The 18,093-nt window shown below is 33.1% G+C and overlaps 3 protein-coding genes across 4 annotated transcripts; 2 read left to right on the forward strand and 1 right to left on the reverse strand.

The window, feature by feature from the left end:
• Positions 1–6,751: 6,751 nt before the first annotated feature.
• On the forward strand, positions 6,752–9,153 carry LOC127258328 (homeobox-leucine zipper protein ATHB-40-like). Its single transcript, XM_051285127.1, has 3 exons — positions 6,752–7,058; positions 7,158–7,486; positions 8,645–9,153. The coding sequence occupies exons 1-3, from the start codon at positions 6,959–6,961 to the stop codon at positions 8,927–8,929; spliced, it is 714 nt and encodes a 237-aa protein (XP_051141084.1). The 5' UTR covers positions 6,752–6,958; the 3' UTR covers positions 8,930–9,153.
• Positions 9,154–10,938: 1,785 nt separating this feature from the next.
• Positions 10,939–13,114, reverse strand: LOC127257996 (pentatricopeptide repeat-containing protein At5g15010, mitochondrial). Its single transcript, XM_051284614.1, has one exon. It carries the CDS (start codon positions 13,012–13,014, stop codon positions 11,248–11,250), a length of 1,767 nt encoding a protein of 588 aa, XP_051140571.1. The 5' UTR covers positions 13,015–13,114; the 3' UTR covers positions 10,939–11,247.
• Positions 13,115–13,204: 90 nt separating this feature from the next.
• Positions 13,205–17,128, forward strand: LOC127257995 (putative late blight resistance protein homolog R1A-3). 2 transcript variants are annotated; one of them, XM_051284612.1, is made up of 3 exons: positions 13,205–14,875; positions 15,213–15,801; positions 15,940–17,128. In XM_051284612.1, exons 1-3 carry the CDS (start codon positions 13,285–13,287, stop codon positions 17,009–17,011), a joined length of 3,252 nt encoding a protein of 1,083 aa, XP_051140569.1. In that variant the 5' UTR covers positions 13,205–13,284; the 3' UTR covers positions 17,012–17,128. The 2 variants fall into 2 exon arrangements, with proteins under 2 accessions (XP_051140569.1, XP_051140570.1); XM_051284613.1 differs by having other exon boundaries at positions 13,205–14,872.
• Positions 17,129–18,093: the final 965 nt, after the last annotated feature.

The following is an 18,093-nucleotide window of genomic DNA, read 5'->3' on the forward strand; positions in this document are numbered from 1 at the left end:
TGTACTTAATTTTGAGATTTGATTTAAATATGTACTTAATTAATTATGATTTTTTATAAAATAAATATTAGTTCTTCATAAAATAATCACATACAAACTATTGTTTAAATATAAAATTAAAATATTAAAAATAAAATCAAACTTCAAAATAACTTACCTTATAAAAACGGTTATTTAATGGATAACGGAACATCAATTGACCATTTGTTCATAGTTAGAATATCCATTTAAGGTTGAAATTTTATATTTTTTTTCATCTTAAAAAAAAATACTTTTTAATTTTTGCATAAATTACAAATTTATAACTACGCATATTATTAATTTATATATTACAATACAATAGATAAAAATATCAAAATTATCTTTTAATCTTTCATTTAATCAATAAAATATTATTGCATATTAATCTAATATAAAATCCATATGACTCCTTTCAATTATAATTTTATTTTTCAATTATTTTATATTAATAGGTAATTTATGTCCCACATATCGTGTCTGCTACAGACACAGTATTTTAGAATAGGTGTAATTAGTAGATAATTAAGAATGTATTAGTGAAAATAATTATTTTATAATATAAATAATTATAAATTAAGATTAAGATAACTAATTAGTTTAATTAAAATTAAAAAAAATAAATTAAAAAGTTTAAAATGAGATTAAAGTGTATAATCATTTTCCAAAAAATGAAAGTGACATGGTATGTGGGACGGACAGAAACGGCAACGTGGACATGATATGTGAGACGGAGGAAGTATTTATTTACACTTTTATATCATAAAAATACTAAAAGCCTTTGTTTATAGACAATTTTTTTCTCCTTTTAAATTACATGACATACAATACTTATTTTTTATTCAATTTTTTTCTTCCTTTTTTACTATTTTGAAATTTTTTGAAAACTTCAAAAATAATATATTTGTAAAACATATGTAAACCCACCCTAAGATTGTGTTTGTTTGTAGGCTTTTCACCTAATCTTTACTATTCTTAAATTCCCCCTCACATATGAAACCGGTTTTGCCTATTATACATAATTTGTCTAATGTGACTTATTTTGTCGGACTTAAATGGCTGGCCATTAAGTTCAACCGAAATTTACTCAAAATGCACTTGAAAAGTAATGACGAATTTGTACGTCATCAAAAAAATATATATATTTCTGATCAAATATATATATAGTTTAATTTTTTATATTAAATTAAATATTATATATAAATTTCTAATCTTACCTAGAATACAAGTCAAATTCAATTTCAAAAATTAAAAAAAAAAATAAAAAGAAAAGTGGAGGAAAGAAGCACAATAAAATATATAATTGTCTTTATAGAAAAACTAAAAATTAGTAACTAAACAACCTCGAATCACATGATCTGCAGAAACAAATAAAAGTGATTAGTCACTAATAATTGCAGATTAATTAATTAATTAATTAATCAATTAAGACAGTATAGATATAATGTAGTTGGTTGGTTGGCATCTGCCAGGCAAGTTGGAAGATGGGAAGCATGAGCAATAGCTGTCGGGATAAACATGGCACTCACTAATTTAATTAATTAATTAATAAGTAATTAAGGATTAAGAAAACCATAATTTTACTGTCGGTCACGAGTGCACCCTCACGTCACCGGATTATTCCTTACGGGATTATACATTATTATTTTAACATATATATTCGATTGAAAGTTTTCTTATATATTTTTGCACAAGTCTATTTTTAACCAATACCTTGCAATAATTTACATTCTAAAATACAGACATGCATGTCTGTGTATATATATTGCAAAATTAAACAATAGGTGTATTTGTTTGTGGATTTGGCTTTTGATTTTGAATTTTTGAACCAAACAAATTTGAATTTGAATAGTTATTTGATGTTATATAAATATATAATATATTTAATATAATATTTTGAATGTAAAAAATAAAAAAAAATTATTTGATCTAAAAAGTGTTTGAAAAACAACTTTTTTTTTAAAAAAAAATAGTAAAAGTTTTATGAAAAATCAACAAAGAGAACAACTTATAAAAACAACTAAAGAATATGAGCTCTTCTGTATCTGTTGACATGAGACATATACTTCCTCAATCCCAATAGAGTTGTCTTATTTTTCTATTTTCTTATGTCTCAAAATAATTGGTTCGTTTCCTTATTTAATAATCGTGGTCCCCACTTTATAACAAAATTATTCATACTTTTTCAAACTACCCGTAATTATTACTTTAACCTACTTTCTAAAATAATTCAAAAGTAAGGGTATTTTAGTTTTTTACTTTCTACTTTATACTCACTTTAAATTAAATACTATTATTCTTCACGTGTCCATTCCCAATAAGACATCTTTTATGAGACGGAGGGAGTATAATTTTATTTTAATTTGGAAATTGAGTTTTAATTTAAAGATATGTTTTATAAAAATGAAATTATATGTCTTTTTTTATCATTAAAATTGATGAGTTGAAATTAAAAATTAAAAAAAAAAAAAAAAAAAAAATCATTCATTTGTTGAGGGTTTGCAATAATATTTTGTTATTATACACAAACAATATGGTCCCTTTTTGCACGCTTGCTTGACTTGCCCCAACTTAATTGACTCAAACAATATTATCATTTTGTCGTCCATATACATTATTTTATAATAATGTGTCAAAATAAAAATGATCATTACCATTCAACAAAAATATACTATTTCAATTCATAAAATAAATAAATAAATAAATATACACCAAAACAACTTCATAACTCACAATATATAAAACTATTAATTTAAATCTAACTATATATAATTTGATCAAGCAATCCGATTATTTTAACATTAAGGATACTAAAATACAAGACCTCAATATTAAATCCTCGTGGCTTTGAACTTGGATGCATGCATGTTCTTCAATTGCAACCATCAATTATATATGGCTGACCTGGAGCATTCAACCATGAATTTATCCCTTCACTATATATATATATATATATATATTGTTACGGTGTTGAATTATACTACGTACCTCAATCTGGTTCTAAGGGTCTCATTTACTTTTTGTATGTTGATATTTGAATATTAATTATGATATCAAAATGTAGTACAAATTAAAAATAAAAATGCAAAAATACTTCTATTAGTGTCTTACAATACTAATAGAAGGACATTTGTACAAAAAATTATACAAATATAAAAATATTTTTAATGTTAAATACAATGTCGCAAAAGGTAAATGTGACCCTTAAAGACGGACAAGAGGGAATATTAGCCACCAACGTGTTGGGCATTACGTAAAATAGAAACTGACAACACATAAAATATAAACTAACGCCATAATATTTATATTAATATAATAGGATTAATCAACAACCTAAGTATATGTTCTATATATACATGCATTCATACATAAGGGTAGTCAGTACTTATACCAAAGTTCATATCGCAGGTTCCGTATATTGTACCGAAAGTTTCAATATAAAAGAAAAATATTATACCGATAATATACCAAAAATTCTTTATACAAAAAAAAAAAAATCAGTATACGAAAATTTAGTATAACATACATATATATCTATATATATATATATCGTATTCTACCGGTAATTCAATATACCAAATTATTGGTATTAACGATATATGAAATACTAAAATAATTTAGTATTTTGATACATACCGAAAATATCAATTTACATACGGTTACCGACAAAATTTGATATATAAAAAGACAAGCAATTAATTAATTTGTCTTTAGTTAGTTTAATTTGTGTGTGATTGTACTATGAGAGTGAGTGGTTATATTTGTCGATTATTGATTTCATTCATATGATCGATTCTGACATTAATACTACGGACCAATGAGAGATGTCCAAATATTCATAGTCCAACCACTGGCCACTGTTTTCGAGCCATCTTCCATGTGGTCGTCTTTCACTGCATTCAAAACTGCCCTTTTATTTATTTTTATTTTTTTTCTTATCTCTCATCAGGTTTAATTTTCCCAATTAGGAAAGCCAATTCCAACCTGCTTTCCTTTACCAATTCCGATGTCTCTATGTGTCTACGTGGAAAGTTCTCCAAGCCTCTAACATACAATGCATTTCGATCTCTTTCACACACCTTGCTTAATTGCCTCATGTCAACCAAATTCAATCACTTACAATTATCTAACAAATCTTATAAAACAAACCTAATTTTCTAAATTTCATTAAGAGACAAACAACACGAATATAATGTTTAAATTTACAAATAACATGTAATTTTTTTGTTATTGAATCAAAGGGTGACACGAGACAAACATATATATATATATATATATAGACGGTTGTTATTGTACTTCAGTAAAGACAACACATCATGTACTAATAGACAACACTCAGATATAATTTCATGTGGTAATAGACAACACTCAGATATCAGGAGTGGTCGGCATATATATATTTATACATAAACATATTTTATAAAACAACATATGTCAGTCACCCGTATGACATATGTTGACTGATCAAATTAGCATTATACTGACTTAGACGGATCAACACCAGATCTATAGCCTAATTTCATATATCAAATGTTATTATTAACTAATTTCAGTATAAAATATATATATATATATATTTATACAAAACAGTTGCAAGTATTTATTGGATAATAAATGCTTTAACTTAACATAACATATGTTGTGTCAAAGAAAAACATATATTAATTTGTCTTAGTGATTAGTACCGTAACTGTCCCGATATACATAACACTAAAAATGGATTGAGAAACTAATTAATGCAAGTTTATCCACACAAAAGTCATTGTCGAGAAAAAGAAACACATACAAAGGGATCAATAATTCAAACATATGATTCCAAGATATTTTTATTTTTATTTTTTGTAAGAATATAATTAAATAAATAAATAAAGTGGGGAGATTATCCACTTAATAATCCAATGAAACCCTAAATGGCCCTTATAGTTTCCTTTTATGAGTTGCTGCCATTTTGCCTTTTTCATCAAGTCGACCAAAAATGTAAGTGTTTCTTCCACACAAGAAATGTCTATGCAATTCTCCCAATCGAAATTTTGCAATATTTTGATGCTTGGTCGATTCATTTTGGTTCTTGTTTGTTTGTGTTTTTTATGCATGATTGAATTTTTCACATGCATTTTTTTGCTAGCTTATTCGAAAACAACTCACCATACTTCTTTAATTGAATCACGTTTCACTAAGTTGAGACAACAATCAAAAAGTTACTTCAATCCCTTAATTGGTTAAATTACTTAGTTCATAAGTCCTGAATTATATATAGTAAATTAAATTAAATTAAAGATTGTCATTCACTTTTTTTTTTTTTTTTGTTATCGGTTCTTATTTTTTAACACATGTCGTAGTCTTGTGGTGCTTGTCAATTTTATATATATATCATTAATCAACAATCATTAATTTTGTTGGATTTTGACAATTCGTTTTTTAATAGGCAATCATTACTTTGAAATTTTGGATAATGCATTTTTTATGAGATTAAATAATAAAATAAATCAATTATATATATTAAAATTAAACAAACCCCCATGTGTTGTATGAAATATGAAAATCAAGAGAATAATTAGGCTCTTTTTAGATATATTTTCATATTATTTTGGAATTACTCTTCAACAGTATATTTTTTGAAAAACAAAATTGCATTAAATAATTATTCTTTATATAAAATCATACTTTAAAAACTTATTATATATATATAATATATGACATCCAATGTTTATTTATATTACATCAAATAAGTAATTTTTATTCAACTTTATTCTCAAAACTCTCTCAAACTTCAAAATACTGATTAATAGGGAAAAAAAATGTTAAACACATTATTATAAAATCATAAATTTAATTTTGAGTATTTTAAGCATGGTTAACAACAACACAAAGAATTTCCTAATTCATGTGTAGATTTGGTAAAAAGAAATTTAGACTTTTAATTTAAAACTAACTGATGATAGATAGGCCGGCTTTCACCCTTTTAAATTAAGGGAATTCTCACATTTTTTCGGTTGTAAGACATATTCAACAATTTGTGTGAAAATAATATCTTTCTCTCTCTCTATATATATATATTATATATATATTTGTGTGTGCGTGTCATGTAGATAAATAAGAATATCTACACACAATTTTGGTCGAGAAATATTTTTGTATGTTGCAACCATAAATTTACTGCAGAATTAAATCATTTTTAAAGGATATTGAAAGAGATGTTTAAAGTCACTAATAATAACACAATATATAGTTTTAGACAACAAGCCTTTAAAAAACTATTGCTATCCATAAATAAGAAGTACAAACAAATAAAGTGTCGAGATGTATAAATCGCAAGCATAATTCTTCTTAATTTCTTCCTTGGGGAATATTATGAGTTAAATTTTTATTCTTTCTCTCTTAAACCCTTTCCATTTCATCTTTGTTTTAGATTTTTCCCATCGACTATACCCTCATTTTATAGGTAAACCAATGCTATATATATATATATATAGAGAGAGAGAGAGAGAGAGAGAGAGAGAGAGAGAGAGAGAGAGCTCTATAGAGCTCTTTTTTCATTTTTTCTGAAAAAAAAAAAAGACTTCTACGTTTAGATAATTTACATGATAAAGAATAATTAAGGAATATATATATATACATACAACTAGATGTATTCTAATCACTAGAGTTATAATCAAATGTCCATGTGTGTGTGAGAGAGAAAGAGAGAGAGAGAGAGAGAGAGGGATGGCATTCTTGAAATTGTTGGGAAGAGCAAGACTAATTAGCAAATTATTACAAGAAGTGATGTTTATAAATAAAGGGTGAACCCACCCCTAAAGTCTTCCTAGGATATAAGATAATATCCGCTCTTTTGCCCTCACAATACTCTCCACTTCCCCAACATATCCACCATTGAATTGACACACACACACACACTGTATAAGCTCCATCAGATCCGAAATATAAACCTAAAACCATCATGAACAACAACATCTCCGAAATGGACCACGATCAATCATCCCTGGCGGCAGCCATCTCTGACTTCTCCACTCCCCTCGTACCCCCCAACCCCAACCCAGGTACATACATACATACACATATATATATCCATTCTCGTCTTCATCTGGTATATACAATGATTGAATGATGATCGAATTCGAAATTAATCAACTGTGCAGGCGTAGTGGGCGGAAGCTCGAAGGCGAAGCGGCGGCGAAAGAGGAACAGAGGAGGAGGAGGAGGAGAGGGGAAGGGAATGATGAGGAAGAGGAAGCTGAGCGATGAACAGGCGAGCTTGCTGGAGCAGAGCTTCTGGAGCGAGCACAAACTGGAGACCGGGAGGAAGGACAGGCTGGCCGCCGAGCTCGGCCTCGAGCCCCGCCAGGTCGCCGTCTGGTTCCAGAACCGCCGCACACGGTGGCGCACCAAGCAGCTCGAGGAGGAGTACGCAAAGCTCAAATCTTTGCACCACAATCAACTCCTCGAGAAAACCCATCTTCACACTCAAGTACGTATACCCTTTGCTTACTTTCTTATTTTTAATTATATATATATATATGTATATAAATATTCTTCTGCATTAATTCACTTCTCTCTCTCTACCATATATATATATGTATACAAGACAATTAAAAAAAAAATTAGCAGGAAAGGGGTAATAAATAGTTTTATAGGATCAACTTGTGAGTGGTCTGTCGGATTTTTGAACTTTTCATATATATATATGTGTGTGTGTGTGTGTATGTATATGTGTTTAATTTTTTAAATGTGATCTTCTCATGTGAAAGAATGTGCTTCGAGTGCGATGTACTAGCTCGATGCTGATCACATGTTTCATTCAATTTAATATATGTTTAGACAGTGCCATCAAAATGTCTGCAGTAAGTTAATTTATATCTTATATATATATATATATATGTGTGTGTGTGTGTGTGTATCTTGCTAATCTTGAACACATCGATGGATCATTGTTTCTCACACGTATCCACACATTTAGGGAAAGTAAAAACCTTTAATTCACAGCAGTAACTTCATTTTGAAAGTTTTAAAGAGAGCTTAAATAATTTCATAATTTAGGGTTCAAGAATATTTTTTGGTTAGGGTTTCGTATAATTTGAAATTTCCATTCTTTGTAAGTCTTGACATAAAGATTAATAGTGTTTAGGGAAAATGAGGAGAAATTTATGTATAACTTGTTGAATGTTTAGGATCACAAATGAAAATCATTTATTTATTTATTTTTCTTGATTTACATTATTATCTATTTTGTGTCACTATTTTTACATGAAAGAAGATGAAATCCAGGTGCATGCATTGTAGTCTAGAAATAGTACTATGATATCTCTGCAAAATAAATGTGAATGGATATCATGGGATAAATGGAATCTGGCTAGAGAGAGAAAGCAAAGTGTACTAGATTCGCCTCCCCTAAACACATTTGTTAATTTAAGGTGGACACGACAGCAGTACTGCTCACCCATAGCCTGTCTGCCTTGATACAGAATCCTCCTGCCACGTGTACGCTCCAGATTCATCCACCTCCACAGCCATTTGTCTCAGTCGTCTATCTCCCTCCCCTTTATTTCAAAATTTTAAAGTAAATTAATTCATTGTTTTTGTTTTTATTTTTATTTTTATTTTATTTATATATTCTCTGGTGGTGCAGGTTGTGCAGCTGAGGGAGCAACTGCAAGAAGCCGAGAAGGAGATCCGACGGCTGACGGCGGAGAGATCGGACGGCGTGGGGCGGAGCTGCAACAATAATAATAATATTAATAGTAGTCCGAGTTCGACGACGTCGTTTGATCCATGGTGTTTCATTGGGGAGTACGGAATTGAGGGTTTTCTTTATGTTGAAGAAGACTGCAACAACGTCGTCATTAACCAAGAATATCCTCATGGGACATTAATGGGACATCAATGGGATAATGATCTCTACTATTTGTTGTAATTAGTTAATATATTAAGGCCTAATATTATATTTAGTATTGAATATTAGTAGGGAGTTGTGTAGATCGATCGATCAATGTGGATAAGGGCCAATTATGTAAATTTAATGTCTAGCTTTCTTATGTATGTATGTATCGATCCTTGGTTTGGAGTGTTTGTATATTGCTGATTTGACCGGATTAGTATATGTTATCTAGAAGGAATTATCATGTATTTATATACTTCATTCGTTCCATAATTATAGTTCTATTTGTGTTGGGCACGTGATTTAAGAAATAATAATATTATATTGAGTCGGTAAAAAGTATGAATAAAAGACTTTTTTATCCTTGTGAGTGTATTAGTGTAAAAAGTAGTGGTATTTGTGTAATAATAATAAAAAAATAGGGTAAATTTTACGGTGATATGAATATTTATGAAAATGAGACTATTATTTTATCACTGATAAAAATGATAAACAAAACTATTGTATTAGGACAGAGAATGTATACTTTAGTATATTTATAATAGTGCATGTATTATATTAATAGTTAATCAGCACCGTACTAATTAGTTATAATCCGTCATATTTAAATATTAGTAATAGATTTAGATTAAATGCAGTGGTAAAAAAAAGAGTAAATTTGTTCTAATAACATAATGTGCGTGCACTTAGTCGACCGTAGTGATAATGCAAACAAAAAAGACCTCTACGGTATACCATTACCGGCCGGGCAAATAGGCTTATGGATCCCCCGGCGTTTTGCTTGTAGAGTATATTTTGTACGGCGATGAATAACGCGTAAAACTATGTGGAAAATTAGTAAATTACGCAAAGAAAAAAAAAATTGATTTTATGTTTCAAGTGTACATATAGCCTACGAGAAGCAACATTTCAATTTTAGTTTACAATCCGTGTTTTGCAATACAATACATGAATAAAAGTTAGCAATTCGGCTTGGATTAGTTTATACTCCCTCCGTCCATCTTTAAGGATCACATTTACATTTTGTGTCATTTACTTAATATTAAAAATATCTTTATATTTATATAATTTTTTTTAATAAATGTCCTACACTAATTTTAAAGTATTTTTGCAATTTTATTTTAATTTATACTATATTTTCATATAATAATTAATATTTATAGACCGAAAAAGTAAATGAGACCTGGACGTATGTAATATTCAGCAATTGTTTATACAACAATTTAGAGACTTACCATTATTCAGTTTTTTTTTAAAAAAAAATATTGTATTAAATATTATTTTGCCCAACCTAGGATGGCCCAGTAGGAATTCTATTTTATTTGGACCCAAGCTAAACCGGGCCTGGTCAAGCAGGCATGGGCCGGGCCACTTGGCAATTTGGTTAACTACAAATTCAAGAAGTGTATTCTTTTTGCACTTTATTTATTTATTTATTTTTATTATCCGTTTTCATATACATGTATTATATATTTTTACAAAATATATAATTTAAATAAAAATTTACATTAGATGCAAAAGGAACACAGTTCTTAGGTCCGTTTCTTTAGATAAGTTTAAAAAAAAATTGGTTTCAATTTAATATTAAAATCAGGTTTGAATTTAATATTAAAATAATAAATATATTTTTTTTCGAAAAAATACAAAATTCAAATGGTAAAACCTGTGGTTTTTAGCAAACTAAACATACCCTTACATATTATCATATTAATATATCAGACTCCCGACCGTGTGGTCATATTTCAATTCAGATTATCGAACCACATGCTATTCATATTGTTGACATGATAAAGGAGAAAATTTATATGGTATCGGACAATCTAAAATTCATAATATGTTTATATTACTACCTAAAATGCAGTGAAACACATACTATTACTAGCAAAAGATGCACGGGTGCTTATACTTGTGAAGTTTTGATTTTGATTTTTTTATGTTATGTTATATAAAATTAGATTTTAATATAATAAAATAAATTAAAAAATTGAATGTTTGATTCGATATTTTTGAAAAAAAAAATAATTAGAATAGTAAAATCATGGATAAGTAAACAAACCCGTATTTTTCTGCTCTGTTAAACAATACAAATCAATAACTCTTAACTGCAGAAACATACCAATTTCGAAGAAGACAACCTGCGTGAGATCTGTCTCCATACAGAGCTTCCAGATAAGTAATAAAACTTCAAGTTCTTCACCTATAAATAAATAGATCCCAGATTCTTTTGCTCGATCGTTCCAGAAAACTCGTAAAATGAACTATGTATACTGCAAGACAACTACCAAAAGCATCAAAATCATCTAGTTCAAGAACATACTGAAATTTTCGACATCACCAGAAGCTGCAATTCAATTTTAGTCGAATACTTTGTTTTCCCAGAAAGAAAAGCCACGCTCCCTCGTAACACTTCTCAATTCTGGTCGTCTTAGGAAATCGCTGTCCTTGCGATTTTTCCTTAACTCCACTCTTCCACTTTCTCTAACATCCCAATCGTCGTAATAATCGCCTCTCAACATCACTACTTCCTCGTTCCCGTCCTTCTTACCTTCCAACCAAGCCCGGATCATCGCATCCACACTCGGCTCCGGCAACAAATCCTTTTCCTTCATTTCAACATAGTACTTATGCGCCTCCTCCAATCTCCCATTCAAAAAAAGACCATGTATTAACGCAACGTAACAACTTCGATCAGGATCAAGACCATTCTCGCGCATCTCATCCCATATATAAAAAACCGTCTCAACCTCGCGCCATCGACAAAATTTCCTGATCAGCATTACATACGTCTCGTGGCTTGGACAGCATCCAACCTTGTACATTGTCCGCAAAAGGTCAAACACTTCTTCCCCTGTCCTAAACACCCTAAAGAATCCGTGGAATGTTCGAACAGTCGGCCGCAGGCCTCGCTCCACCATCTCGTCAAAAAATTTACGGGCTTCTTCTAACATCCTCGACTTACAAAGCGGCATTATTAAAGAATTATACGTCGCCTCGTCTGGCCTAACACCTTCCCCTTCCATCCTTTCCATTACATTTCGAGCTTCTTTTACGAGCCTTCCTTTCGCAAGAGCATGAATCACTGCATTGTATACCTTTCTGTCAGGCTTCTTCCCTAATTGCTTCATCCTTTCGTAGAAATCGAGCACCACTTTTAGATTGTTCATCTTCGAATGGCACGACATAATGCTCGCATACGAATATACGTCGTGCTCGATCCCTCTCATCGACATCACCTTCCATATCCTCTTTCCTTCCCTCAAATCGCCGATCACATTGCACCATCCGTTGAGTATGATGTTAAAGCTTTTGGTGTTTAGAGGAAACGCAGATGCATTGCAGAAGAGGAGATGCTCTGCGTCTTTGACATTTTTGTATCTACACAGAGCTGATAGAAGACCTTGGAACTCCTCCATACCTAATTTGAAGTTGAATCGCCGGTGGGCGTAGAATGCGCTGATTGCCCTAGCGACGTCGTGCACGGCGGCGTATTTCCTAATCATTATCAGTAGCGTGTGGGGAGTAGCGATTGAGGCAGCTTTCATTTCGTCGATCAAAGACCAGGCAGTGTCGAACTTCCGGAACTTGCCGAGGATTGCAATCATGGAGTGGTACTCGCGAAGGGAATGAGCGTAGTTTGGCTGCTTGCCCGCCCATAGGAAGAAAGTGAACGCCGTTTCCCAGTCATTCCGTGTGCCGGAGAGAACGTCGGCGACTAGTTCCGGCGTTACAGTCCCTCTGCATCGCTGGAGCTTTTGGCTCTTTTCCTGCACACTACCTGTTCGCAAAATGTCCCTAATTGTCTCCAAATCAGGAGAAGAACAACCTGCGCTTTCGCTGGATATGTCTTCGTCGACAACATCATCGCGCTCGAATTCGGGATTTTCGTCGGTGTTGGCGTCGGGTGAAGAAGCAAAGGAGACGAGTTTTGAAATAGGGGTGGTCGTGAGGGTATGAGTGAGATTGGGGGTTTTGTAAGGTTTGAGAATGGGAGGTTGGGAAAGAAAGCGAATGGGGTGATTAAAGTGATGCGAGGTAAGATTAAAATTGCAGAATTGATCATCAAGGAGCTCGCGGAAGAAGAAGATGAACGGGTTACCTCTGCGACCGATGCTTCTTGTCATTTGATCGGTGAGTTTCTTGAGCCAGAGGTGTTCGACGGAATGTCAGGCTTCAAGACTCGACCTTTTTGTTTTTTCTTCGCTGGGTCGGGTCAGGTCAGGGTCGGGCCAGCCCGATTGAAAAATGGTTGTGGCTGATTCGGTTACGTATTCGAACTAAAGATAACATTGGCAGAAAATTTGCAACTTCCAGACCGATAAAACCATCCCTCCAAGACACTTACAGAGACCAATCATTTCTTAACCTAATTTCTGCCAGATTTTGAGTGATCGATGATGAAGAATACCCAAATCCTACAAACCCTTCTCCAAGAAATAATCGAGTGGATTAAAAAGTCCTACGTTGTCTGCGACAAAAACAATAAAAGGGATAGCAAAAACCATGTCTATAGAATGAATATCCCATGTTCTTTATCAGACCTGAGAATTTTCCGTAATTATGTCGCAAGCTTGGGTGCTGACTCTGACCTCAGTTCGAACAATCACTTGAAGATGTGGAACAGTGTGCTTTGGGAAGGCAGATTCAGCCATAACAAGTACAAACTAGTTGCAGAAATGGTGAAATCTTTCTTGAATGACCTTAACGAAGTGTTCAAAGTGCCAAAGCTTCAGAAAGAGGAAGAAGAAGAAGAAGGTATTAATGCCCTAAAAAAAATTAGACTTGTAGCTGGATTTGTTGAAGTTCTTGGCCAATTCCTTAAAAACAACAAAGATTTATCTGTATCTGGAATTAATGATGTTCTTAAGGAGCTGAGATGTTTCATCACCATTTTTCAAGACACACCTTTTCAAGCGAGTGAGGACGAACAAGTTCAGTGCCTGCTAGAACAATTTGAAGGTGTAGTGAACGACGCAGGAAGATTTGTGCACTCTGTCTTATTTTCGTATGATCGAAGTTGTAAGAAAGTGGATGAATCTTTCTCTGAAACTATTACCCTCTTGAAATGTAATGTTACTGAATTCTTGAAGACACTGCCGAATTTGATCACTTCCAAGGTTGTTTATCGCGATGTTGATTCTTACTTCATTGTCGATTCTCTCTTGAATGAAATAGAGACGATTCGATGCGATGTTCGATTGGTTGAGGTGAAAGATCAGATCGAGATGCTCGATCGAGGTATAATGATGTTCTGGCCGATGATCGAAAAGAATTTAGACACACAAGAATTCAGAGATGTTGCTGGTCAAGTTAGGAATATTGCTTACGGAGTCGAACATTTGATTGATTCTTTCTTGGTTGGAGAAGCTCCTTTGTGGTACCTAACTGTTAGTCTCAAGAATGTCATCCATAATGTAGAGAGGATTCAGGCTCGGGTTCGAGAAATGCTGAAAAATTACGAATCCAGGGCGTTAATAGTATCGAAAGATTATTGTGCTCGACAGCCATTGCAATGGCGAATGGGTGCTGAAGACGGCGACATTGGAAATGGATTTTTCGAAGAAGAGGAAATGAGTATCCTTGAGAAACTTATGGGAGGAACTGAAAGTTTACAGATAATTTCTATTGTCGGGACGCCTGGACTTGGAAAATCGACGCTGGCAAAGAAGCTACACGATCATCCTTCAGTCGTTGAACGATTCGACAGACGATCTTTTTCCATTGTTTCCCAGAATTATCATAGGAAGAATCTGCTGAGTGACATTTTGAGCAATTTGGAAGAAGGGGCTGAAACAGAGGGATTGGATGAAGATGGCGTCGCCATAAAAATCCGACAAATTTTATTGGGAAGGAGATGTTTGGTGACGTTGGACGATATATGGAGCTACAATACATGGGATGATCTTCGAATTTGCTTCGCCGACGTTGCAAATGGCAGCCGGATATTGTTTACATCTCGAAACAAAGATGTGGCTCCACCAGGTAGTGTTGATATGCCTTAAATTTAGTTTGTTACTTTGCTAAATTTTCACAGGATCTCGCTGCTCGGTCAGCGAGTCGGGGGTCAAGTGGGGCAAACCCCCTTGCCTGGGGTTTGGGGGCGCGGAGTGACCCCCAGCCCGACGATATGCAATATTGGGGCCTTTGAGTTAGTATTGGGCTCAATCTCTTAATTTATTTAAATAGAGCTATGAAATATGTAATTTGGAATGCAGCCGTCCTTAATTCTGCAGCTAACACATTTTTTGTAAACCACGTAAATCTGTATCTTCTTTAGGTTTCTATTTGTTATTTGATCACTAACTCTAATCCGTCACAACAGGTAGCGTTGTTAACAAGCTTCCATTTTGGTCTAACGATCAATGTTGGAGGCTTTTAGAGAGGAAGATCTTCGGCCGGGGAACTTGTCATGAAGAACTGAAGAGGATCGGACAGGAAATCGCGGCGAAATGCAAAGGATTGCCGCTTGTTGCGACTGTTATAGGAGGTGTTCTTTCGAGTATGGATAAGGAAGTTCTAACATGGGAAAATGTAGCGCGAAATTTGGATTCGTATCTTTCTCTCGATCAAAATAAGTCGATTATGCAAATTTTGGAGCTTAGCTACACACATTTGCCGCATCATTTGAAGCCGTGCTTTCTTTATTTCGGCGTGTTTCAAGAAGACACAGAAATCTCTGTTACCAAGCTGATACAGTTATGGATTGCCGAAGGTTTTGTAAATAAGTCGAAGAAGAAAGAAGCCGAGAGTTTGGGCGAAGAATATTTGATCGATTTGATAAACAAAAGCCTCGTCATAGTTGTGAAAAGGCGATCGAATGGGGGAGCAAAAACATGCGTAGTTCATGATCTGCTGCATGATATGTGTTTGCGAATCGGCGAGGCAGAGAACTTTCTGAAGCGCGAAATTCGGTAAGGTTTGCGCGAAATTTGAATGAACTAATTGTTAGGAACTCTCGTTTGCGGATAAATATATTAATGATATATTTTCTTAATAGTTTGAGTTTTTATTTGAGACGGTAATTATGTGCATTATTATCTTCTTTACAGGGATCAATGGAGGTTCGATCCAAAATATTGCGCCGGGATCGAGTCATTCTTTTTGTCGAATCGTCTGGTTCTTCAATCGTCTTGTAAATGCTTACAACCTTACGGCCCTTGGATTCGATCATTCTTTTTGTCAGCATCGCCGAGTGAACATCTTTCTGTCGACAACTTGAAACTGCTTCGAGTTTTAGATTGTTTGGCGCAATATTGGAGCAGCTCTTACAACGTGATTGGGATCGAAAGGCTCGTAAACTTGAGATACTTGTCGCTAAGACAAGCGCCGAAATGTATCCTAAATCTTACAAACCTCGAATATCTCATTGTCGCAAGAGAAATCCGTCTGTCGCCGGCTATACTGAAGATGCCGAAGCTGAGATACCTCAGAGCCTACAATGTCATTCCCGACAATTCCTGTCGTAACATCTCCGAAACAAATAACTTGGAGTTTCTCTCCCTTTTCTACATCGAAAAACAAAACTACGACGAAATTCTCAAATATTCACCTCATCTTCGCAGACTCAAATGCAACTTTTTCTCGTCGTCGCGGAAGGGTAAGGCAATTATTCCTCGGTGCTTCGACTTGAGTTTTCTTCGAGCACTGGAGTCGCTGTCAGTGTCATCCTCCGGCCGATGTAGGATGATCGAGATTCGATTCCCAGATACTCTGAGAAAGGTGAGTCTTAATGGCTTCTGCTTTCCATGGCGAAAGATGTCGATGCTCGGCGCATTGCCGAACCTCGAGGTTTTAAAATTACGACGCGATGCATTCGTCGGAAAGCGATGGGAGACGAGGGAGTTCGAATTCCAGAAGCTGAGATGGCTGGAGCTATGGCATTTGGATGTGGAGCAATGGGAGGTGTCTTGTGGTGATCATTTCCCCAAGCTGGAGCAGCTGGTGGTGCGATTTTGCAACTTTCTGGTAAGGATTCCGAGAGAGATTGGTCATATTGGGAGTCTGCAATCGATTAAGGTGTGGTGCTGTGGAGAATCGATTAAGGAGTCTGTGCGTGAGATTGTGCAGGAGCAAGAGGATTGGGGGAACGATGATCTTAGGGTTATACTGGACAGGTTCTGATTGGGTAGTGGCTAGTGGTGGGTAAAAGAGTCGATCTGAACCGCCTAACTGCTGAACTAAACTGAATTGAATTGAATTGAATTGAATTTTCAGCTAACAGAATAAATTTGATTCGAATACAAATACTCTATATTTAATATTTATTCAATTATATTTTTGAGATTTTTTTTAGGTTCTGTTAACCGAATAAAAAATATATATATATATATTTATATAATTATATTTTAAATTTTATATTAATAATTATATTCGGTTCGATTTCGATTCGAATATTTGAAATATTTACAAATATTTTTATTTAATTAGAATTTTCATTATTTATTTAAATATAATTTTGAAAATTTCGATTCGGTTTTAATTATTTGCAAAGATTGCCAATATTTTCGGCTAATCGAAATTTTCGATTTGGATACGGTTTGCGATTTCGAATATTTGTTCGATTCGGTTCAGATATCAAATACTTGCATATTTGTACATATCCGAACTTGTCCACCCTTGGTATTTGCTGCATACATTTGTGTTTGTCTGAATTTGAATTTTGTGATGAAATTTTGAATATTAAAAAATTTGAATTTAAATAGTTACATGATATGAGATAAGTAATTGTTATATGATATTTTAAATATAAAATTGATTTTTAGTATAATATATAAAAAAATAAAAAATAAGTCCCATGATTTGATCGTTTACGGAGAAAAAATTTATGAATAACGGAATTTAGAGAGAATCTTCCAAACAAACACATAATGTAACGTATTCCCTCCGTCCCACATATCATGTCCACGTTGCCGTTTCTGTCCGTCCCACATACCATGTCACTTTAATTTTTGAAAAATAATTATACATTTTAATCTTATTTTAAACTTTTTAATTTTATTTTTTTAAAATTTTAATTAAACTAATTAATTATCTTAATTTTAATTTATAATTATTTATATTATAGCATAATTATTTTCATTAATACATTTTTAATTATCTACTAATTACACTCCTTTTAAAATACAATGTCTACAATGTAACACACAGTATGTGGGACAGAAATAGTAATATAAAAGCTTAAAGTATCAAATACTCGTAATACG

The sequence above is a fragment of the Andrographis paniculata genome, unplaced genomic scaffold (assembly GCF_009805555.1).
Source record: "Andrographis paniculata isolate CXL003 unplaced genomic scaffold, ASM980555v1 Contig59END, whole genome shotgun sequence".
Lineage (NCBI taxonomy): Eukaryota > Viridiplantae > Streptophyta > Magnoliopsida > Lamiales > Acanthaceae > Andrographis > Andrographis paniculata.